The sequence below is a fragment of the Pseudorca crassidens genome, chromosome 8 (genome assembly GCF_039906515.1).
Source record: "Pseudorca crassidens isolate mPseCra1 chromosome 8, mPseCra1.hap1, whole genome shotgun sequence".
NCBI lineage: Eukaryota > Metazoa > Chordata > Mammalia > Artiodactyla > Delphinidae > Pseudorca > Pseudorca crassidens.
Window position 1 is genome coordinate 17,645,354 of NC_090303.1, and position 26,149 is coordinate 17,671,502.

At 39.8% G+C, this 26,149-nt stretch overlaps 1 protein-coding gene across 3 annotated transcripts in view; it reads right to left on the reverse strand.

Moving 5' to 3' along the window:
• Positions 1-20,611: 20,611 nt before the first annotated feature.
• The window catches only part of BCAP29 (B cell receptor associated protein 29), a 40,519-nt gene continuing 34,981 nt past the window's right edge, over positions 20,612-26,149 (reverse strand). For all 3 annotated transcript variants that reach the window (XM_067745950.1, XM_067745951.1, XM_067745952.1), the window contains 2 exons: positions 25,957-26,057; positions 20,612-21,724 (listed from right to left, as the gene is read on the reverse strand). In XM_067745950.1, coding sequence (XP_067602051.1) covers positions 21,689-21,724; positions 25,957-26,057 — 137 coding nt within the window. In that variant the 3' untranslated portion in view covers positions 20,612-21,688. The remainder of the gene's footprint in view (positions 21,725-25,956; positions 26,058-26,149) is intronic.

Consider the following 26,149-nt stretch of genomic DNA (forward strand, 5'->3'; position numbering starts at 1 on the left):
ATGAACTTTAGAATTTCTATCCATCTGCAGAGGAGAATACATACATACATACATACATATATATATATATATATATATATATATATATATATATATATATATATATATATATGTAGTTCTAGAGACATTTTTGGTTATCATACTGGGGGGATGCTACTGAGATGTAGTGGAAAGAGGCCAGGGATGCTACTAAACAAACTACAATGAAGTTTTCAGTCCCTCTAAGTTTCTGTATGTTATTCGAATGTACATTTAATAATAAGTTGTTATGTGTACTAAATATATGCATCTCTCTCCATATATACAGTACACTGAAATAGAGGCAAGTTTTTTAAAGTAGCTTCTGAATGTCCCCACTTATCACACCCCCACACACACCTTCAACGTCCAGTTAAAACACTGTCTCAAGCATGAACAGTGCTTGAGTCTCTCAGAATTAATCCAGTTACTTCTCTGGATTGTCTTGGCACCTTATCTGGGCCTCTCTCTTTAAGACACATCTCACTATCTAGCTTAGTATCATAATTTGATTTACATACAGGTCTTATCTCCCTCACTAGACAAAAACTTCTTGAGGGCAAGCACAATGTCTCCCTCCAGTCATTATTACCTTCTATAATGTTTTCTAAAAAGATATAGCTATAGCCCAAACATATTTTTTTTAAAAAAACTAAAAATTATGCTACATATTGGTCTACAACTTTTTTTTTTTCAGTTAAGGCTATGTTAGGAATATTTTTCCAGGTGAATATATATGGATTTTTCTTAACTTTTTAAATAGCTGTCTAAGATTTCACACTATAACTCAGTTCCACGGTAACTCACCTAGACGATTCACAATTCTTTATTGATTTAATTTGGAGGCATTCTGTGCAAATATAAATATAATCTGTGTCTCATTCTGATAGGCATTTCTGCTCCCTGTCACTTGCTATTTTGAACATTTTTAGTCTAGTCCAGTCAGCTCTGTGGACCACTTTGTATCACTACTTGGTGATCATATGGTGATGGTAGCAATTCAAAGGAACAGGGAGTGGGTTAGAGGTCTCAGAAGGACAGAGGAGAAAAGAAGCTATCAAATAACACTGGGAGTCAATGGTGTAACTTCCCCTGGAGAATAGACAGAATTCTTTGAACTGCATCGTTCTAGATAAGGATTCGGTTTAACAATTATCGCACTATAATAAGAATTACATGTACCTGGATGAATATATTGCCTTTTTTTTTCTTTCTGTTAAATGCATTTTCTTTTTCTTTTTTTTTTTTTTGCGGTACGCGGGCATCTCACTGTTGTGGCCTCTCCTGTTGCAGAGCACAGGCTCCGGACGCGCAGGCTCAGCGGCCATGGCTCACGGGCCCAGCCGCTCCGCGGCATGTGGGATCTTCCCGGACCGGGGCACAAACCCGTGTCCCCTGCATTGGCAGGCGGACTCTCAACCACTGCGCCACCAGGGAAGCCCTAAATGCTTTTTCTACTGAAGAAATAAATGGTGCATGGACAGAATGGCATCTCCCTTACAGGTTTCTATAAAAGTATAGAACTGCTTTTCTCACTAGTCTGAATTTGGCCATCCTTTAAAAATAGAAACGAGTAGGAGGTGATAACAGCTGACTCTCCCCACCCAATTTACTTGTTATATTAAACACCTCAAATTACTCACTTTAGAAATCAAGCTTCACCTTTTTCACATAGAGGTGGGTGGTTCTTATTTACCAGAATTTAATCATTTCCAGGACTTCTTTCCAAAGAGATAGATGTGTCACTTCAAAAAGAAATGTCAGACAATATTATTGTTACCTTCCAGCACTTATTTAGCAGTTAATGCTGATTAAAATGCATTTCCTTATTTATATCCTTTAGGCATTTGGAGTGTAAGACAAAGTCCACTATTAGATCTGCACACTCACTTATTTGTTCATTCATTCATTCATTCATTCAAGGACTTATTAAGAATTTATGAGTGCTGGCCATGATACGGTGATGAACAAAGAAGCATGAACCCTGGTCTCATACCTGTGGGTGCAGCAAACATTCACTACATGGTCACAAGTTGTATATTATATTTCACTGATTCTAAAATGCAGATTTTTCACATTTTATCAGGACTCATAATTGATGGTGTGTTATAGTTCAATTGGCAGCATTTTTTTTATTTCTTAGTGGTTCATAAAATAATTGTGAGTTTTACAATTAATGGCATAATAGAATTGATGAAATCTGAATATATATAAAATCATAAGTGTAGCTATATATTTGAGTGATTTCGTGTGTTACAAGAATGACTTAATTGAGTCCTGTGTTTATTTAAATTGAGAGAATTCAGTCTTGCTACCTTCTTCTGGTCTAGAGGGCAAATTTTACTTAGTTTCTTTTTCGTCTATTTTTTTTTTTCCAACTTAAAAATTTCTCTAATCAGTAGAATTGCAAAATAACAGAAATATGCAAATAATGCCCAAAAAGTCTGTTTTTAAAAGCAACCTAGATTCCGATTTTTATCATTTTCTACCTTTGAACTGTAATGTTTGTACCTTATTTCTTGCTTTTTTTTTAAAATGTAGAATTGAATTGAATCACTTCTGTTTGGAGGCAGCATTTGACTCACTGTTAACATTTCAAAAAGAAACACTGTCTACTTTTCACATTGACATTGGTGAAAAACCAATTGCCAGGGAAAGTCATTTTCCCTGGGAATTTCAACTCTGATCTGTGAGCTTTATTTTTATTATGTTTGTTAATTTTCTCAAGACAATAGATGCTAAGTTTCTGCCATATTTAAATAAAAAGGTAACTTTAACTTTCTCTTTTTCTGATCTTTCCTCTGAAAACTGATTTGTCTTATTTTCAGTAAGCATACAGTTTTGTACTCTATTGTTTTTCATTTATTTCCTGAATGTTACTTTTCCCCCCTCTCCAGATATAAGATCTGCTCCTTAAAGACAGAAATAATATGTTATATGTCTCTTATGGTATTAAAAAATTAAATATGTCTGTAGTGAACAAGTTGGAAAATATACTAAAATTGAAAATAGCAATCATTTCTTATCACCCACATAATCTCTGCTAAGCTTTTTGCTTATTTCCTTCTTGTTTTTTTTTTTCTATGCACACAAACATATATATTTCAAGCAAGTAAGAGTATAATGCTAGTCTTGTTTTGCAACTCTACACAATACCTTGGCAAATTATGACAATGTAACAGATACTGGAGAAATACTTGTCTAATTATTGATTGCTTTATCATTTAATGATGGGATCTTGAGAAATCATTGCCTCTTGAGGAATGAAACTTGTTTTAAAAGATGAGAATTTATTCTTTTTTAAGAAAATCACTAAACAAAAGAATTCTTTCCAAACATGTGTGGCAGTCCATTCCAATTTCAGGCAAATTTCAGTGTCAATAAATATTCATTTTTATATAGTATAATTCAGTAAATGTTTCAGATAGTAGAGGAAAAACCACATTCTTTAATATAAATCCAAATTTGATATTGTCTTAGTAAAATTCTCTCTCATGAGATAAATGAAATAATGGCACTTTTTTAAGGCAAATTGTAATTTGAGGGCCCACCCAACTATCTTATTACTTAAATGTATTTAACTTTTAAAAAAATTTTTAAGGTCTTTTTTTTCCCCTTTTTTTAAAAAATTGAAGTATAGTTGATTTACAATGCTGTGTTAGTTTCAGGTATACAGCAAGGTGATTCAGTTATATATATATATATATATGTACTTTTTCAGATTCTTTTCCCATATAGGTTGTTCCAAATATTGAATATAGCTCCCTGTGCTATATAGTAGGCCCTTATTGGTTATCTATTTTATATATAATGCTGTGTATATGTTAATCCCAAACTCCTAATTTATCCCTCTCCCTACCTTTTCCTCCTTGGTAACCATAAGTTTGTCTTCTATGTCTGTGAGCCTATTTCTGTTTTGTAAATAAGTTCATTTGTATCATATTTTAGATTTCACATATAAGTGATATATGATATTTGTCTTTCTCTGACTTACTTCACTTAGTATGATAATCTCTAGGTCCATCCATGTTGCTGCAAATGGCATTATTTTATTCCTTTTATGGCTAATATTCCATTTTATATACATATACAACAGCTTCTTTATCTGATGTATTTAACTTTTAAAGTTATCTTTGCACACCTATTCCATGAACACGGTTTGTCAATAGAGGGAGAAAAGGGAAACTTGAGAGATGTTTCAAGTAAACACTGATGTGCTATGTTATCCTGAGTTGGATGTTTTTGTTTTGTTTTGTTTAACATTTATTTATTTATCTGGCTGTGCCGGGTCTTAGTTGCAGCATGTGCGATCATCTTTGCCTCATGCAGGATCTAGTTCCCTGACCAGGGATCAAACCTGGGGCCACTGCATTGGGAGTACAGAGTTTTAGCCACTGGACCACCAGGGAAGTCCCCTGAGTTGGATGTTTAAGTATTCCATCCATTCGTTCATCCATATGTACATCAATATATTTATTTATTTATTCGGTGAGTACTTATTGAGCCCCCTACTTGTGTCAGACACCATCTTAAGTCTTGGGGATACAGCATTGAACAAGTCTGACAAAGTTCCTGCCATCTAAGTGTTATCGAACCAAACTTGGGTCAGCTCACCTGCTCACAGTAAAGCCAATCTTCTTATGCGGGTTGTGGTGAAGGGAAGTGCAGTGTTTATTGCAGGGCACAAAGCAAGGAGTCCAGGCAGCTAGAGCTAAAAAGGCCTGAACTCCCCGAAGGCTTTCAGAGAAAGCATTTTAGAAAGAGGGTAAGGGAGGGGCGGTGTGGGGTATGTGATCACCTTATGGACATTCTTCTGATTGGTTGGTGGTGAGTCGACATCATCAACCTTCTGGTTCCGACGGGTCTGAGGTCTATGTGCTTGTGGGCAGCATACAGTTAACTTCTTCTGCCTGATGGGGGTTTCAGTATCTGCGAAACAGCTCAAAGGACGTGCCTCAGAATATTATCTACAGGCCTTGAGGAGGAACTAAAGGTCCTTGACTTTGTTTAATGGCTAACCTATTATTATTTTGTCTTGTATGACTGTTCTCCTTTCTTTCTGCATTTTCTCACTTCTCTGATTAAATTTATTCTTTGATTAAAGTTTTTCTACAGACAAAAGGCAGGCAGAGGACATAGGTGTGCGTGGGGAGTGTCTGTTCTGGGAAGGTCCCATAGGGTCCTGATCAGTTACAAAAGGACTTATAGTCTAGTGGGGGGCAGTGATATACACAAATAAATAAATCAGATAATATCCTGTGATGATAAACTGAGAAACAGAATGATGTCAGGTAGAATTACCGGGGTGGGGGAGGGCAATAACAGCAGGGAGAGAGGGAGGAAGGCTTTAAATAGGGTGGTCAGGGAAGACCTCTCTCTTTCCAAGGAGCTGACATTGTAAGAGAAATCTGTGAGAAGGAGACTGGCCTTCTGGAAGAGGGAACAGCAAATGCAAAAACCCTGAGTCAGGAAGGAGTTTGATGTGCTTCAAAAACTGAAAGGAAGGCAGTGTGGTTGAAATCCAGATAAGGCAGATCTGGAGATACCAGATTGAGAGACCTCAGCAGCATGTGGCAATTACAACCTGACATTTAGGGGAGAGGATGGACAGATAAAACATGGCCAGTACACAGTCCCTCAGAGGTCACTGGAGGAGCGGGAGGAGACTTTCTTCCTCTATAAAATGCAGATAATCCTTGAGCTCAGGTGGAGAGGAAAAAAAAAATCTAAAATACTTTGAATGCTTTGGAGAACTAGTCTCTGAATAAAATGTTTTTGGTAGCTATGTTTTTTAATGACACATGTCAAGTAAAGGAAAAAAATCTTATTATTTAAAATGTATCCTCTTGTTTCTAATTATTGCATGTGTGATTAATAATTTTACTTTTTTTGGTACTGGTAGTGCCTTATACTCAGTATAAGTAGTCAAGGTAATTCCTGTAGATCTGAGCAGAAATTGATCCAGGCAATCACACTAGATCCTTTTGGTGGAAAACAACTGCATATCATCTGAGGCCATTTATTTTTCTTTTGCGAGGGCTGGCTGACAGCTACTTTGCTTTATAAACAATAAGCTTTTGGGGAATTCCCTGGTTGTCCAGTGGTTAGGACTCCATGCTTCCACTGCAGGGGGCACAGGTTCGATCCCTGGTCAGGGAACTAAGATCCCACAAGCCATGTGGCCAAAAAAAGAATGTGCTTTTTAAATTTGTTCATACCACCTCTATTGAACTACAAATTAGTAGCAACACAATTAATCCTAGAATCTACTGTCAAATTCTTCATTTAAAAATGAATCTTAAATATCAACAGAGAGAAAGCCTATCAAGGGTCAGACAGGTTGATGAGGAGGGAAAAAAGAGGGAAAGATGAAGCTGAGGGAGGCTGAAGAGAAAGAATCAAAGGACTGGGACAGGGAGAGAGACCAAGAGGGAGACTCATGGCATTTTTTTCCACTGGATGTGCCATATTGCCCAGGGCGGTCCGATTTGAAAACTCAACTGCTTTTGAGCATAAGTATTACCTTGCAGTGGATATTCTTATTCCCATTATATGGATGAGGAGATAGGTTAAGTAATTTGCCCAGGGTCACACAGTCTGGCTGAGCCGGAATCTGAACCCAAGCAATTTGACTCCTAAGCCCACTCTCGTAACTTCTGTGAGAGTACCTGGGGCTTTAGTAACAACAGCTCACCTCCCCGCCACCATAGCATAGAATTTCTACTTGTGTCTTAGTGCCCCAGCTCAGGCTTCATGTTCCCTCTGCTAAGTTTCAGCTTCTAATTCTCCTCTTTTGATATAATATTTAGAAGTATGATATACACAGACAATGAGATACCATGGGATACTAACAAAGTAGATCAATGTATATGAACATGGAAAGAAACCCATAGTGTAATATAGATGAAAAAAGACAAGGTGCAAAAAAATGTGTAGAGTATGCTCATATTTGCATAAATGAAGGGGATATACATTTGCATATGATCTTAATCAGAGTCCTAGGCAGAGAGATAACACATTGAGATAGAGTTAATGAAGGCACTGTTTACAAAAGTGCAGCAGGCTCAAGGAAAACCAATGAGGTTTGGTGAAGCCCCTTGGGGCTGGCTGAAGGGAGGTGTCAAAGGTCCCGAGAAAAGAGCAGTCATCAGTCCTAGCCTAAGGGGGTGGGGGGAGGGAGCTGGTACCAGGACCCAGTGTGTGGTTGGAGAGGGCTTCCAGACAGGAGCTAGGACTTCAGTACAGGAATGGGGCCTGCTAGTTCCAAGCCCAAGGAGGAAGGAACTGGGGGAATAAGTACCTCTACTTCTCCCCTCCCATCTGATGTCCTGCTGGTAAGTATTTTCCCACCCTCCCTTCCTCCATTGCCAAAGTTCTACTGGAAGAAGCCAGAGGGCTGAGAAGCCTGTTGGCATTACCTGTAAGGTTAGTATTCAGGGCACAGAGCAGAGTAGAGAAAGCTGCAGAGTGGACAGGAAGGGGACAATGGAGACTCTCTACATAGAGGCATAGAGTATTTCTGGATAAATTCACAAGACACTAGTTTCTGACGGAAGAAAGGGATTTTATTTTATTTTATTTTGTCTTATTGCTTGGCTTGTGGGACCTTAGTTTCCAGACCAGGGATTGAGTCTGGGCCCTGGCAGTGCTGAGTCCTAAACACTGGACCACCAGAGAATTCCCTCAAGGGACTTTTTAAAAAATATACTTTATTTTTAGAGCTATTTTATTTTATTTTATTTATTATTATTTTTGGTTGCACCACAAGGCATGCAGAACTTCCCCACCAGGCATCAAACCTGTGCCCCCTGCAGTGGAAGCGCAGAGTGTTAATCACTGGACCACCAGAGAAGTGCCACAGCAGTTTTAGATTTACAGAAAATTTGAGAAGATAATATGAAGAGCTCCCATATTAACATCTTAAATTTGTATGATATATTTGCCACAATTAAAAAGCCAATATAGGGACTTCCTGGTGGTCCAGTGGTTAAGACTCCATGCTTCCAACCTGTGCCCCCTTCCTGTGCAGGGGGCACAGGTTAGATCCTTGGTCAGGGAACTAAGATCCTACATGCCCTGTGGTGTGGCCAAAAAATAAAACTTAAAAAAAACAAACAAAAAAAGAGAAGCCAATATTGATACATTATTATTAACTAAAGTCAATAGTTTGTTCAGATTTCCTTAGTTTTTACCTAATACCTTTTTTCTGTTCCAGGATACTACATTACATTTAGTCGTCATGTTTCCTTACGCTCCTCTTGAAACAAAGCAGGACACTGTGGGGCCCTCCCAGGTACAAAAAGCCCCTCTGTGTCCCCCATTTCTTCTTTGTAGATAAAGACTTTGGTCTCCTAGGCCTTCCCTGAGTTCCAAAGAGCAGACTCAAGCAGTTACTACTTAGGGAAGGGAGGGAATACAGAAAGAAAGAAAAAGTAGGCAAGAAACAATAGTTCAAGGATAAAACAGAGTCCTAGATCCTCCTCAAGGGATATGCACAACAATTTAATGCACATCTTTGAGCTGTCATGCAGAAACTAAGACCACCCTCAAACTCCACCCACCCCCCAGGTGAAGAATGGTGACTACATGGAGACCCCAGACTGGTTTGAACCATAAAGTTGATGATTAAGATTCCTGAAACACCTTCGTGTTACCTCACCACCAACCAATCAGAAGAAAGTCATGCACCCCGCATCTCTCTAGCCAAATGTTGATTTAAAAAAAAACCCTTCCCGTGGGGAATTTGGGTCTTTTGAGCACAAACCACCCATTCTCCTTGCTTGGTACCCTGCAAATAAATGCTATACTTTCCTTCACTACAAACTGGTGTCAGGAGATTGGCTTTGTTGCACAGCCAGTGAACCCAAGTTCCCTTTGGTAATACTCTTGGTTATGAAGGTTTCCCAGACTTCCCTTGTTTTTGGTGACCTTGACAGTTTTGAGGAGTACTGGCCAAGTACTTTGTAGGATGCCCCTCTATTGGAATTTGTCTGTTTTTTCTCATATTTTGACTGGTGATATGTTTTTTGGGGGAGGAAAACCACAGAGGCAAAGAGTCATTTTCATTACATATCAAGGATACATAGTGTCAACATGACTTATTGTTGCTATTGACTTTGAGCACCTGGCTGAGGTAGGGTTTTTTAGGTTTCATCACTATAAAGTGACTCTCTCTCATCCCCATCCCCCTTTCTATGCTGTACTCTTTGAAAAAATTCACTGCATGAAGCCCACACTTAAGGAGAAGGAAGTTAAACTCCACCTCCTTGAGGACAGGGTATCTAAATAAATTGCTTGGAATTCTTCTGCAAGGGAGATTTGTCTTCTCCCTTCCCCATTTATTCATTTATTCAATCATTTCTTTAGGGCACTATGATGGAATCATGAGTATTTATTTTATACTTTGCATTATAACCCAATACTACTTTATTTTGTTGATCGCATTGTTCTAGCTTGGACATTGGGAGCTCTTTCAATTGGCTCCTGTGCCCCTTTGAAATGCCCCATCAATGTAGGGTGGTTTTGTTTTTTGTTTTTGGAGCATTCCCTTACTTTCTGGCACTACAAAATGTTCCAGGCTTATCTTATATATTTTCTGTGTCAGTCCTGAAATCAGCCATTTCTCCAAGGAACCCTGGTTCCTTTTATAGGGAAGTGGTGTTAGAAACCAAGATGCAGGCCAATAGGTGTGCTCTTTGCTACTGGAATGCCATTGCTTATAGGCCCTCTCAGCTGACATAACAAAGAAATATATGTGTGTATATTATGAAATAACATTATATATTATGAAATATATTATGTATATAAACTTATATATAATATTTTTATATGAAACCATCTGTATCTCTGTTAAGCTAATGTAAGTTCATACTAATGAAGAGATTTACTTTTATAGTACAGTATTTTGCACGTTGAGTTTATTTTCTTTTTCGCTAGGTCCATATTTTAAGTTTTTCAATCATTTAAAAAGACATAATATGGTAATTCCCTGGTGGTCCAGTAGTTAGGACTCCACTCTTCCATTGCAGGGGTCATGGGTTCGATCCCTGGTTGGGGAACTAAGATCCCACAAACCATGCGGTGTGGCCAAATAATAATAATATGTTTGAAGTTTCCTAGTGATAAGATAAATTGTGTATATGTCTGTCTTAATAGTTGTGGATTACTAGATGCAAAAAAAAAAAAGTTCTACTGGAAGGGTCTGTATAATCAAAATTTTGTGAATCAAGCTTTTAAAAATATATTAGAACTAGGTGATTAAAATAACTTATGTGAATTTTTCTTTTGTAAAGTAAAGAATGATCCCCTTTTTATCCATATGTTGCATGAGGACCTCCATGCAGTCAAAATGGAATTAATTATCCTCTTTCAACCTCATTCTTGAACCTGTTCCTCTTTCAGCATCTTCCATCTTGGTGAATGGCATCTCATCCATCCAGCTGCCCAAAGAAGAAACTTAGGAGCCATCCTGGATTCCTTCTTCTTTGTTACTTTTGATGTCATTCTACTGTCAAGTCTACCTTTTTAAAAAAATATATTTATTTATTTATTATTTTTGGCTGCATCAGGTCTTAGTTGCAGCACGTGGGATCTTTCATTGCGGCGCACGGGCTTCTCTCTAGTTGTGAGGTGAGGGCTCCAAAGCATGAGGGCTCATGAGTTGCCCTGCGACATGTGGGATCTTAGCTCCCCAACCAGGGATTGAACCAGTGTTTCCTGCATTGCAAGACTGATTCTTAACAACTGGACCACCAGGGAAGTCCCCATCAAGTCTACTTTTTGAATTACTCTCCAGCTCCTCTGCTTCTCTCTATCTCCACTGCTACTGCCTGGGTTTAGGCCAGGATTACCCCCAAGGCAATAGCCTCCTATCAGGTCTCCCTGTTTCTCTTCTTGCTCTTCTCAAAAGTCATTCTCCAAACCAGCCAAAAACAGCTTTAGAAATGCAAATCCAGTCAGGTCCATCCTTAGCTAAAGTCTTCTAAAATGACTCTCCATTGCCATTAGCCCTCTCCTTTTATACACCCAGGGTACTGAGCTCTCTTTTATCTCTGGGCTTAGAGGCCAGCTTCTTCCTCTGCTTGGAATTCCTTCCCCCTTTGGCCATTCCTAGCTTCTGCTTTCGTTTAGCTGTCCCTTTCATGGATCCTTCCCTAAGAGCCAAAAGCAAGGTTAGATGTTCTTCCTACATAGGTCCTTAGCAGTTTTACCACACTGAAGGGTACTTATCTGAATTCACTATTAGACTCTAAACTCCCTGAAGGTAAGGACTTTATCCAGAGTGTAGTGGAGTCAGATTGTCTGAGTTTCATCCCTGACTCTGTTGTTTTCTACCTTTGTGACGTTGGACAGTTATTTAGCTTCCCCTTGATTGAATCTCATAGTTTAAAAAATAAGGTTATGTGAGACTATTACCTAATTCATAATGTTAGTGTGAGAATTAAATGCAGTGCTTGGCACATAGTGAGCACGTGATAAACGTCAGGTCTTATAATTGAGTTTTGGAGCCTTGGGGAGCAGTTTCAGTTAGATCTTGGTATATTTTGAGCTTCATTTCAAAAAAAGGTACATGAGTGTATGTATATGTTATTTGATGTTGCCAGGAATAGCTAATTTTATCTGTCAAAAATTTCTTCCTAGCACCCTCTTTTGAGTCACGGATTTTGGCTTTTAAGTAAGCTAAAGGTTGTTAATTGGGAGAATGGCCAGAAAAACTTACCCACGGCTTTTGAATCACACGTTGAGCAAACTTGGCATCACAAGCGTCAAGCTGCCTTCTGTTTCTGATCACTTTTCTTTCTAATTTAGTTTCTCCCACCAAAAGGGATTATAATTGATTTTCACTGCAGAGTCCATGGAAGATGTCACAAGATGTAAAGGCAATTATTTTCGAGTAGATGAAACCCATACTTGCTGAACGTCGCTGTTGGCTTCATCCCAAATGCTAAGCAGTGGCAATACTTCCCTAGATTGAGAGGACGTGCCACGGGTCTGGAGGAACTGCACACATCTTGGCTGAGAGAAAGTTTTCTTCTCCCATACACCTCTGAAATTCTTTAAAAAAAAAATAAGTGGCAGCATCTTATTTATGAAAATCTCTCCAAGAGCATACAGGTCAGTGGTCTGGGCCACGAAGGCTTTGAATCCAAATCCTGTCTCAAGATAGATTTCCCTCAGAGAACTGCACTTTTTTTTCCTATACTCTGAATCTTCTTTTCTTCCCTCTTTTCATTTCCCAGCATTTATCCCTTCCCTCCCTTTATTCTAACCTTAAGAGAACAACATCCCTCCTCTTGAGTTTCCATATTCTACTCTTCCGATCATGCTTCTTTTTTTTAATTTTTAAATTTATTCCACTCATGCTTCTTATCATTTTCTAAGCCTAGGCATTTGTCTCTGCTTTGAAATTCCTATAAAAAGAAAGGAGTCTGGAAGTGAGTTTTCGTCAACACTAAAGCCAATATCTTGTAAAATAATGAACATTTACAAAAAGAGTAAAACTGCAAGCAGAGAAAAGAACAATGCTGTTCAACCCTTCTCTCTGTCTATCTGAAATCGACACATCAAGCTTTTGCTCATCAACTTGCTCTAGGAAGTCTCTCAGCCTCTCCCTTGGATTGAACACTCCTTCTTGGAGATCTTACTGTATTTCTATTTCTACCACACATTTGACATCATCTGTAGTTGTGCCAGTTCCTTCTGTGTTTGTGTTAACTCCCAATAGAAATAAGTTTCTTGAGGGCTGAACCTTATCTCTATGACTCTGGGAAGTTTCCTAACCTGTTTCACAAGCATGTGGAAGTAATAATCTTTCATCACATTGTTGTGATGGTTAAATACAAGAGAACTTTCTGGACCACGATAGTTCATTCCTTTCTCTTTCCTCTGTTGTTTTATGGTCCCCTCCATGGTGCTCATGCTGGAGGGGACACACAGCACTGATTCAGAGTATGGGGTCTGGGTTTGAGACCCTGCTCTGCCATTCCCTGAGAAATTCAGTAGATATACTTAACCTCTCCAAGACTCATTTTCCTTGTCTGCAAATTGGGGATAATAAAACTATTTACTTCATAGTATTCCTGCAATAATTAAATGAAGAGTGGGTAAAGCAATGAGAACTCAGCGTACGGTGAGTACTCACCCAGTGTTGGCTGTTATTATTATCATAATGCTCAGTGTAGATTTGGAGCCTAAAAAAATACTTAAAATAAATTGGGAAAAAATTCATAGCACTGTCCTTTTAATAAGCAGATCAGCAGAGGTAACACTGGTCACCGTTTTCTACCCAATGGCTGTCTTCTTTTCTATTTAGGTTGCCAATTTATTTTACACCTGGACCTTGTAAACCATTTGCTGGATCAGTTCAAACTGCCTTCATGTAATAAAAATCAAAAATTGTTTGGAAGACAAAAGCCAGAAGGAATTAGTAAGTGGAATTATAATCAAATAGGAAAGGTGTTTAACAGAGGGTGAATGAGAGATTCCCACCGGTATACATCTTCTTTAAAATCTTAATTAGAGTTCTGGAAAAGGCAAAGTCATATGCTAATGTAATGTTAACCTAATTACACTAGGAACAAATGGAGATGCTAATACGGGCTGAGGACCAATATAAAGAAATCTAAATAAGGCTTTCTTTCTTCCAAAGAGCTCATAATGTATTATTCTTTCTTTAGTTCCTGTTAAGTGTGTTAACTCACGTGGCAAAGAGGAATTAAGGTAGCAGGTGGAATTAAATATCAAAAGCAATGGTAGCAAATCAATCGTCTTTAAGATAAAGAGATTACCCTGGCTTCTCTGGGTGGACACAATGTAATCACAAGGGTCCTTAATGTGAAAGAGGGAAGCAGAAGACCAATGTCAAGAGTGTGATGAGAAAGACTCCACTGGCCATTGCTGGCTCTGAGGATACAATGCAGACAGAGGAATGCAGAGCTGGAAAAGGTGGGGAAACAGACCCTCCTCTAGGGCCTCCGGAAGAAACAAGCCCTGCCAACACTCGGATTTTAGCCCCATCACACTCATTTCAGACTTCTAACCTCCAGAATTGTAGGAGAACACATTTGTGTTGTTGTGAGCCACATTTGTGGTAATGTGTTACAGCAGCAATAGGAAACTAATATACTTACCATGAAATAAAAACGTGATTGTGATGCATGTTCCGTTAGATTTTGAAGAAGTTTTCAGCATGTTGATTACATTAACTTTGCCCTCCCATTTCTTCCCTAGAGGCAGATTTATATGGAGTTAAGGAGTCCCTTAGAAGAAAGGGATCTGGGTCTCCAAGTCTCTAGCAATTTGTTGTCATTTCTGTTCTTATTCTGAAGAAATTCTCATGTTCAAACCTAATTTTGCTTTGGTAATTTTATATTATTTTTCTTACAGAGATCTCTACAAATTTTATCTAGTAAGCCCCCTCCACTGCAAACTGTAGATCTGCCCCTGCCCTTGCCTCTTTTATTTTTCAAAGAGTTAGAAACATCACACACATACACAGCCACACATACACAAGTGTGTATGTATTTTTAATCATAGGGAAAGGAAAAATAAGAGTTGCAGTAAAGGTTCAAGTGGCTAATGAAACACCCCAGACACAGGCCCTTCCACAACATCAAATCTGCCAATGGGATTTGAAGAGAAATATGTTACTGGCCTGGAAAAGGGACTAATTAATATCTTAAGAAAGTTGGTCAAAATGGTAGTTGATTCTGTCATAATCTTAAAACAACAGGACATACCCTAAAGACGAGGAATGGGAAGAATCATCTGAAGAGAATCTGATGCATTAGAACTGAATTCAATCCAAATAAACAAACATTTATTGCATTCCTATGCAAATTAGATGCTGGGCTTTGCCTGGGGCTGGAGGAGAGGTGTCAGGGGAATGACAGCCTAGAGTTGTCAGAAAAAGTCATCCAAAACTGCCTCATTGTACATTTTCATTATGTAGAACTAGGGGGTCCATTTTTAAAACATATAAATTCTCCTTTCAGATTATATTTTTTTCTCTTCCTTTCTCTTTCTTGAAGGCAATTTACCATTGGGTACCAGTTTTTGTATAATGTTCAGAGTCGCTTTCTGCCAGACAAAGTGTTTTACCTCATTTAATCCTCTCAGCAAGTCCCTGAGGTAGTCTTACTGTCACTTTAAAAATGAAGAAACTAGGACTCAAAGTGGGATTTGATTCCAGGTGGTCTGTGCATATAACCACGATGCTCTACTGCTTGTAGAGCATTTTCTGCCAATAAAAGTTCTCATTAAATGTCCAACAGGGGCTAAATCACATATTGTGTGTCACAGGACAGTGGCTCTCATCCCCTTTTCCTGTCCTCACATACTGGATGGTTATGGCACAGTCCTGCTGCCTGCGGGGGCGGGGGGTAATTCTCAATGGTGTAGTTAGTGGTGAATGGGGCATATGGGTACGACTATATGTAGCTTGAAAAAACCCTGACCCCTCGGGTGATGGGTGATGTTTCCATGACCTGTTGGAGGTCCTGTTCTAGAAAAATCTTTATTGATGTCGGGGAATAAAAGCAGGTCACAGAATAGCATGTATGGCATGATCTCACTTTTGTAAATATTCCTATGTGTATAATAAGTATTTGTATGTGTAAGAGCATTAACCAAACTGCTAACTGTATTCTTTTTCTGTGATTTTTATGTTTTCTACGTTAGTTGTGTGTCAATTTTGTTTTAAGAGGAAAAAACCAAACAAACTTAAAGAAGACTTTTCAGAAGTAAACCCCCGTGGAGGGTTATTTCAGGAAGCCCTTGGCTGAGATGTGCCAGGAAGTCATTTGGGCTCCAGGAAATTGGCAGCCCTTGGAAGAATGAGAATGAAATTCTTTACCACGGTGTTGCTTCAGGGAGAACAAAGATCTCTGAAGGAGCGATAAATACAGTCTGGAGAAACTTGGCTGACCAGGAAGGCATCTGGCTTAGGGGGCAAAGTCAAAACTTCAAATACGTCCTTTGCCCAAATTTAGGAAAACGGGTGATCACCAAGAACAAAACCCTGTAGGAACTTAAGTCTTTTCTAATTTTGTCACAATTAGACCTCAAGCTCTTATGTTCTGTGTGGTTATACAAAGTGTAACCGAATGCGCCTGTGTTTGTTCTCCTTGTGGCAAAAGTCACAGTAAAGACAGAGGAGAGACCAGAGATCTTTCCTTGTAAATTCTTCCCGTGTGAAATGCACAGACATTGTGGGGGGGCACACTGCACGCTGTCAATGGACTAATAATGGTTAAGTTAAATATAATAAGCTGGACTGCAGAGAAAGTAGAGGATGTAATTTAAAATCATGATCCTAATGAAAATGGCAGGGAAGTCGAAACCCTTTGAGTAGGAAAGAGAAAGGAAAAAAGGTTGATGGTTTTGTGCTAGAAGGCCAAATGTGTTTTTGGTTCTTTATCCATGTCTAGGCTGTTAAGAGAGACAATGCATTAAACATATCTGTTGTCATTTATTTACTGAACTATCTGGTGAGAAGCGATTCAGGAGAGGTGGGTGCTCTGTGGTGGCAGGCACACAGCATCCTTCTGTCTTGTTGCTTTAGCTTGCACGGCCTCAGTCTCAGGATCTCAGATGGCAGCGCCTGTGTATCAGGCAGCAGGATGGAAGAAGGAAAAAAAAGAAACTGCCACCACGTGACATTCCTTCCTGTTTCTACCTACAAGGAGACTGGAAAATACTGTCCTTATGCTTGGCAGCTGTGTGTAAAAACATCGGGGTATCTCTCACCACAGGTGCATTAAAGATTGGTATTGGGGCACACCGAGTATCCTCCGCCATAAGCATCACTGCAGGGTATCTCAACCTCGGCAATATTGACATTCGGGGTCAGAGAACTCCTTCTTGTGGCGGGCCACCCTGTGCATTGTTGAGTGAGTTTAGCAGCATCCCTGGCCTCTACCCACCCGCAGCAGTCCCTTAGTTATGACAACCCGAAACACCTCTAGACATGGCTAAGTGTCCCTTGGGAACATCTTCCCCACTGCCTGTTGAGAAATACTGTTCTACCGTGTGTAGGAACTGTGTTTAAGTCTCCGGGCAGGAGACAAAACCAAACCATAAATGACATCATTTCAGACAATGATAAGTATGAAAATAAAATAGGATAAAAATAAAATAGGATAAACAAAATAGGGTTGGGAGGAGGTACTGTGTATGTAAAAACGCTGAGAGGGGAAAGAACTTGGCTTGTTCTAAGAGGACTCTGAATGCCGCCGTGGTCGGCAGGGCAAGTAGATGGAGGTGAGGCTGGAGAGGAGGTAGGGGCCTGGTGAGGTTTCGGGAGTTTCATCTGAGGTACAGTGGGAATACTTGCTAGACTTTAAGCAGGGAATGCTGTGGTTTCTGCGAGTGTGGACCTAGGGAGGAGACGGGCAGGGAGTGGTGACAGTAGTCCAGGTGAGAAGGGATGATGGCTTGGTTTGGCAGTGGCAGTGGGGGTGGAGAGAAATAAAATTGAAGGAGGAAGAGAACTAAGAGGGGAGACGGCTAAGGCTATCTTTGGGGAAGCCCAGCTGGTGTCAAAGAGTGTCTGTTTTCTACCTGCTGTGAAATTCACTCCAGCCCATTACAGATTTGTCCTGCATGTTCCTGCGTTAGTTTCCTATGGCTGCCGTAACAAATTACCACACACTTGGTGGCTTGGAACAAGTTTACTGTCTCACAGTTCTGAAGGCCAGAAGTCCAAAATCAGTTTGGCTGGGGTGTGCAGGGTCCGGCTCCTGTGAGGGGCTCCAGGGAGAACCCGTCCCTTGCCGCTTCCAGCTCTGGTGGCTGCAGCGCTCTGCTTTCTGCATCTGTGGTCACAGCACCTTCCCCTCTTCCGGGTGGTATTATCTCCCATCGCCTCTTTCTTCTTCTTCTTTTTTTTTTTTGCAGTACGCGGGCCTCTCACTGTTGTGGCCTCTCCCGTTGCGGAGCACAGGCTCCGGACGCGCAGGCTCAGCGGCCATGGCTCACGGGCCCAGCCGCTCCGCGGCATGTGGGATTTTCCCGGACCGGGGCACGAACCCGTGTCCCCTGCATCGGCAGGCGGACTCCCAACCACTGTGCCACCAGGGAAGCCCTGCCTCTTTTAAAGAGACCTGTGATGGCATTTAGGGCCCACTCAGATCATTCAGGATAATCTCCCCATCTCAAGAGCCTTAACTTCATCACGTGGTTCGCCATATCAGGTAATATTCACTTTTTTGCCAGAGGAGAATATTCAGATTCCAGGCATCAGGACATGGACAGCTTCTGGGCGGTTGTTTTCAGTTTTGTAGTGTTGGAAATCACTTTTGGCTATACAAGGAAAGACAAAGTCATATGTTTAGAGATCAAGGTGGAAAGCAATACTGTGAAATAAATGCCACTTGGTAAATTTAGAGAAAGAAATGTTAAAAAAAGAAAATGGTATTTTCATTAGTGGTGTTTCAAGAATTCTAGGAAAGGAAGGCTGAGGAATAAAAAAAAAAATTCAAAAGGGCTTCATGGCCTTCAAATAACTCATTCCAGATATTAGTCAAGGCATAAAAGGACCGCTGTATTTATGCACTGCATTGTGGGCCCTCAAACGTAAGGTGTGTCACCTGTCAGTTGGTCCGGGCATGGCTGTTCCGCTGTGGTGGGATGTAGATGGGAGGGATGGTGAGAAGGCGACAGACAATGGGATGGGAAGGCAGAACCAGACCAAGCCCCAGAGGCGGGGCAGGAGGACAGGAGCAGGTGCAGCCAAGTGGCTGTGGCTCTGAGGTCCAAGGAGGCTGTGAGGTCTCAGCAGGCAGGCAGAACAGCTCCGGGACCACAGCATGGGTCTTTAGAGATCCAGGCAGGTTGGTGGCATCAGGACAGCACCATAGAAAGCAGTTAAATTCCAGGCTCTAGACTGGGGTTCCAGGTAATCTACTTACCAGTACTGGGGCCCAAGACAGAGCCCGGCAAGAAATGAGGATGACTAACGCCAAATTCTAGATGCTCGGCTAGAACTTCTTAAGTGCAACTTCCTGGAGTCTGGAACTTCAAGGTACATTTGCAAGTAGGACAGAGTCTGACAAAACTCTTAAGCAACTTATAGCAAAGGGCAAGAATAACACTTCTGTGTTTGAACCTATAATACAGCCTAAGATATAAAGAAGTCATCACTGGGACTTCCCTGGTGGCGCAGTGGTTGAGAATCCACCTGCCAATGCAGGGGACATGGGTTCGAGCCCTGGTCTGGGAAGATCCCACATGTCGCGGAGCAACTAAGCCCGTGCACCGCAACTACTGAGCCTGCGCTCTAGAACACGCGAGCCACAACTACTGAGCCCGCCTGCCACAACTACTGAAGCCTGCCTGCCACAACTACTGAAGCCCGCACACCTGGAGGCCATGCTCCACCAACAGGAGAATCCACCGCAATGAGAAGCCTGCGCACTGCAACGAAGAGTAGCCCCTCCTTGCCGCAACTAGAGAAAGCCCGTGCACAGCAACAAAGACTCAATGCAGCCAAAAATAATTAAAAAAAAAAAAAAGTCATTACTGACAGGAGGAACATAACTTAATATGCAGTCTAACTAAATCCATGGAATACGTGTTTATTTATAATAGGATTTGCTAAACACCCTCACTGGCTAGGAGAATCATAAGAACTAAGAAGCAGAGCTCAAGAGGCCTTCAGTGTAGTGTAAAATACACGACATGGGAGCCAGACTCCATAGTCCAGACCTTGGCTAGTACATGGCAGTATTTTTTTTAGCAAATTATAGCTAATTTGTTTATAAAAACTAGAGTAATATCTGGGGAACTAGGACACCTAAATTCTAGACTCAAATCCTAGCCCTGGATCTAACTATCCATGTTAACTTGGGAAAACTGCATACACTTTTCAGGCCTCAGTTTGCAGACCTGGACAACTGAGAGGGTTGAGGACTAAGAATACTTAAATGTATACTTTAAAGTGTCTTCTGGGAATCTTTCAAATCCTTATGCTCTTCAAAGAGCACCTGGGCTTTCCCCTTGCTGTACAGTCTGCATAACTTTGCGAATCACTGTGTTATCTTAGTTTATACAATAACCCTGACCTAAATATTATGACTCCCATTTCGGAGGTGAGGAAATGTAAATCTAGCAAGTTTGAATAATTTGTACAAAATCCCATGGTTAAATTAGTGCTGAAGCTAGGATTATAATTTGGTTCTACCAGTTCTAAAGCTGTGTATTTTCTACTTTCTGTATGTTACTCTGTCATTAGACTTGATTTCTGTTCACCAGGCCAGGATCACGAACAGTATCTATATCCTTAACCAGGTAGATCGCACTTCGATATTTCTAAGTTGCTACTTGTTCAGTTCTCTCCTCTGTCAGCGCTCCCTTGCCTTGTTATTTACGGTGCTGTCAGCCCATATGGTCTAACTCCCATTTCTTACTCTGCTAAATGTCTCCTACATGTCTGTTTTCTAGCAGTAACTCCTTTTATCTGAAATAAAATACTTACGTACTTGCTCACTTCACCCACTTTACAGTGAAAAAAATTAAATATGCATGAAGTTGGTGCTAAAATGATAATAAATAACAAAGGATAAAACAAATACCAGAAAAGTAAAAACTCCAGTAGTTATTTTCCATTTTCTTTTATATTTAGAGACAAGGAAGATGGTTTTTCAAGTCTAAACACTGGAACAACCTAAATCGCATTAATATACAATCATCCTCTCCTAAAGGAAACTAAATGGAATATTTGAATGGAAAAACAGTATTTAATATTTAGCTTTCAGAATACAGAAACATCTTGGCAAAACTGTGACGCCACTGTGTGTATATTTGAGGTAATATTTGTATAATTAGCAACTCTCACAGCAATGGGAAACACTGCTTTTTGGATACATTATACATTTCCAAGTCAAGAATTCCACGTTGTTGTAAAATAATTTCAGTTCAGTGCTGTGGCAGTTATGCAAATAGATGTAAACTCCATTCCCAGATGAACTTTAAAAAAGCAGAATCTTTACTAATTATGTGTTAGTAACACAAATGTCAACAAAAATAATCCCCAACAGGTGCAGAAGCACAGTAACAAAAATATAATTATCAATATAGTTGTTTTATGACAGTCAACTGCAGTACCATCAGGCTTAAAAAAATAAAACTTAAGGTCATTGTTTTTATTTTTTGCTCTGACTCTTACCTATAAATATAGTAGCTACTTCTAATCATTTATCCTTAGTTAATCTCCCTATGAACAAACTTGCTGATATTGAATACTATTTTCAAATACACCATCGTCTGATTAAGTAAGAGTAGTATTATTATTGGAAATTCATCAAAGCTTTTAAGGTTATTTAATGGTTTCATGCAACTTAAAAATCTAAGTTTGGAAGTAAGTGGCTAATGAATTTCTCCTTTTATTGGTAAACAGCCACCATACACCAGTGTTACTATATCTAGATAAGGTGTTTAACATGCTTATATTTCACTTGAGAGCTAGAATACAGACTTTACAATATATCTGAAACATCATCAAATATTGTGATAATGCCATTATGACAATAGCCTATGTGTGTGGCATTAAAAAAAATACTGGCTGGTCACAGACAGTTTGTTTTTCTGAACTGAACTTTAAGTTTTCCAGAGGCTAACATGATAACAAATTTATCCTCTTGGCATGGTGTATCACAGTCTTCTTTCATAAAGTTCACAGGCCTTTCTTATTGCCTTTCGCTGCACGATCCTGCAAGAAAAAAAATGTGACGGGTAGTTATAGCAAGAGTGAGAAACACATTCATAAATATGACAAGGACTTTTAAAAAACATCCTTTTCTGTGTATAGTTATTATGAGAATATCAAATTAAAACATAGATTGAGAAAGTCTCAAATTTTAAAAAACTACAAAGTGAGTAGTTTTACTTGAAAAAGTGCTTAGAGGGATAAAAAATAACACTCTTGATAAGTTCACCTTTTCCTCTGCTTTAATATATTTTGCTTTCATTTCACAGCTTATACAAGGAAAACAAAATTTCTAAAATTTCCCTCTTGCAAACTTAATGAAGATTTTTGGCAAAGAAAGAAGAGAACCAAAAAACCCATATGGGGTGGGCTTCTTTTGGTTCTTCAGATATTTGCCAATAGAACTGGCTTCTCAAATTATACTCTTTGCTGATCTCAAGACGACTATAATACATGATTTAAAACTGGAGGAAAATGGGATAGAAGTTAACCAGAGAGATCATTTGCACGAAGAAGGTAGACATCTACACTGAGAAAAAAAATCACAAACAATGGAGTTCCGGGGTTATTGTTGCACCCGGGAAGCTATCGAGCTCTCGTTGCGGCTGAGCATTTCTGCTTTCAGAGCAACTTCAGTAACATCAACTTTAAGCAATCGAGTCAGAAGACAGCATTAGAGGAGGTATATGAGTAACAAGGTACCGCTTTTATGTGTTTCCATGTATCTTACCACTTTAGATAAAAAGCACAGCTTTAATGGATCTGCTATTCTGGATAAGTCCCTTAAGTGAAGGGTGATTTTCCAAAATGAAATTTTAAAATGGCTAGCTGCCAATTATTCTGAGTACATTCTGGGTTTTCTTTTCTAGAAGAGAGCCAGGGCAAACAAGGAAAGGCAAAGACTACATATTTCAAAGGAATTATTTTCTAATATTTATTTAGTGCCTATAACAGGAAGGGGATCAGATGGGGAAATCAAACAAATTTAAAAGATGTAAAGTGGGATTTGTTTACAGTAAAGAAACAAGCTTTCCTCTCTTCCACCTGTTTCCTTAACGTTTTAACAGTCCTTTATTTTATGATTATTTTATTTAAAGTAAATCAAGTATATAAAATTGAAAAGTTAAGTTTCCCAATGAACTTTATGATGTAATTCAATTATTGAGGTTGGTCTGACAATTGAAGTAAAATCGTGAAGAACAGTTTGGTACAGCTTTTTACTGTAGATGGTCTACAGCAATCTTTTGCTTCTCAGCTGGGTTCAGAAGGTGAATATCAAAGTGTAAGAGTCACTTTTAAGAAAATGGTTCTCATTTAATGACACCTATATTTCAGAATCTTATTCAGGTTCTCCTACTGGACAATGGAGGGTTAAGTAGGTGGATGGGAAAAAGAAGTGTCCAATCGAGAAATAACTCATAGCACCGTACAGTTGTAGAGAGTTTTTCTTGTTTAAATATATTTAAAGTGCTTTCTTGCCCAGGATCTGATTTAATGCTCATGAAATATTATAATCCTCATCTAAGTACTGAAGAAGCCAAGTTGCATGAATGTCAAATGATTCACCCGAGGTTTACAGAACTGGTCAACCATGGAGCTGAGAGTTTTTTTCATCAGATATTTATCACAGGGAATTGGTTTCATAGGTGGTGAGAGAGTAGACACACCACACAGGGTGGTAAAAGACACCTCAGGTATTAGCAACGGCAGAAAACCATTCTTTGGGCTGGAGGGCAATGGAGGAGACAGTGTTAACAGATCCCAGGAACGAGGTCCCACCAGGTGGAAGACGCCCAGTGGGAACTGGGACCATGGAAAGAGATGAGGCTGCTGTGGCAGATGCCACCCCAAGTGGAGAGAACAGGAGACTTTCTTGGCTTTCCCCCTCCTCCTGCCTTCAGTCTTCTACCAGTGCCTCCCTTTGGCTGAATCTGCCCAGAATCCAGACAGCGGACCCCAGAACCCACAGTCCAATGACCAGCACAGGTGAAGGAACATAATGGTTAATGATGGAAGTTCTGAAGAAAGATTTCCTGACTTTAAATCCAACTTTGAATGCTATCACTTTTCAGTTCAGTGACTTTGGGTACATTATTTAACATCTCTGGGTCTCCTTTCCCTCATTCACAAAACAGGGTATTAAAATATGTATTTTATCAATAATTTGATGGGCTATCAAGGAGAGAACGCAGATAACATATATGAAGCCATCAGCTAAGTGCTTGGTCCTGAGCACACCCTCAGTAAATGTCATCCATAAGTATTTCAAAAACCTGGATACAAGGCTTAAATGCACCAAGGCCCAACTCTCAGCCTGGCACCTGGCATATCTGGGATGAGGACATTTTTTCAAAGACAGGTATAAAAACTACTTTCTTGGGAAGAGATTACTCGTAAAAACTTTTGAACATCTTTTATCAGGAATGCATAAGCTTCAAACTGAAGCTTTTTTTGGGGAAAGAAAATGGGTTGAAGTTATCTTACTATCACATACATTCTTGAGGGATTAACAGAATCATTGGCTGTTACCACAATGGGACATTCTCTGCTTCTTTCTCCATCCAGGGATCTAAACGGTTCTGATACCCTGGGCAGAGACCACTGGTGTAGATGCTCATCCTTGTTGACTACACCCTGATCTCACAGATGGGAGGGAAAAATAGTTCTATTTCTAGGCGAGAGGCTTCTGAAACGTTTCTTCACTTTCCATGGTGGATCTTTAAGTATGCAATGGAATAATTCTCATCATGCCACGGTGAAGTCAGCAATTTCAGGACCTCTGTTGTAGAGATGGAGAAAGGGTGGTCCTGCTGAAAATCTAACTATCTACTCCAGAGCATGAGATCTGAGCTCTTGGTGTCCTGGGTCTGGAGCCCACAGGGTATCTATGCTTCTCTGGTCACCCTACTGTCAAAGTAGGTCAGTTAAATCAGACATGCAACTCAGCTGGGAATACCAGATTACAGATGTGCATAAGATTATCTCTTGACTGGCTCTAATCAAGGCCAAAGTGGCTGGATGAGAATAAGTCATTCTTTCAGTAAAATTTCTACAGAGGAGTACTGGCAATAGTGATAATTATGATAACAGCTATCATTCCTTGGGTGTTTACTATCAGCCAGGCACAATGCTAAGCACCCTACACATTTTATTTAATCCTCCCAACAAGCCAGTGAGCCAGGTGTTATTACTATTCTGATTTTACAGATGAAGAAAAGTGAGCCCCAGAGGGGTGACATGACCTACTTGGGATCACAAAGCTAGTAAGAAAGTTATAGTTATTCGAGGCCTGTCTGACTCCAAGCCTATGAATATCGTGCTTGTTTGTCTTGTGCCAGGCACAGTGCTGGATCCTGAAGATACAATGACCACTGACATGCAGGGAAATGAGTCCTGGTACTAAGGCTTCTAATACAGTGAAATAACTGTAGAGCTGTAATTGCTAAAAAGCCCTCACTGAAGGCCACAAATGCTGCCAATTTCTAAGGATAAACCCAATCTGAAAGCAGAAGAGCAGAGACCCTCCATCTTGGGAGGAATTGCGAGGGCCAGGTTTGCCTCTGGAATGGTCTCTTCCCTGAATTCTCCCCACACGTGGTCAAAGTGGGCTGGGAAATCAAATCAGGCTAGGGGCTGGCAGCCCAAGAAGGAACGGAAGACAAACCCAACATGGGTGAAGGTAGGGAACTGACTCTTGCTGGACTGAAGGGGAACAGAAAGAAAACCATGGCCCCTGACTTTGTGACTTCAATGATAAAAAGGTTTTCTCCATTTCCATCTTTCAACTCAACTCTGGAGGTAAAACATATTTGAATGCCTCAGGCTTTGTCCTAAGATATTTCAAACAGTGGGATAGAAGGAGTAGTGTAATGTGGGTCTTCAATTTTTGGCTTTATTTTGGCGTGCATATGGCAAACATTCTAAATGGTAAAACTAAATTTTTCCAGAACCAGTCTGGTTTCCAATGCTGCTGTTTTTATGGCTCAATTCTTTGGCTTAAAAGTTTACTCCAGCTAGAATGCTGTAAGTTAGCATGTCAGTAATTCTCTCTGTTATGATTATTTTCATGCAATATCCCAATCTTCAAGTAAAAATTGGCTTATTTAATCACTTTGCAAAGTCAGGATTAACTATCAATCCTCTTGGCTTGCGAAGGGCAAATAACCCAAATAATTGACTTAGGTAATTAATTACTATTTCAAAAAGCTGAGGCTCGTAAAATGGATGTCACCCACCTGAAGTTCTGAGTGTTCTTTCAGGAGCCGGTCATATTCTTTTGAAAGTCTCTCTGATTGCATCTTCATCACCGTCATGTCATTTTGTGCCTTAGAAAGGGCTAGAGAACATCGAACAGAGTTGTAAAATTTTTATTTTGAAATAATTTCAAATTTATGGAAAACTTGCAACACTTGGAGAACTTCTTTGTAG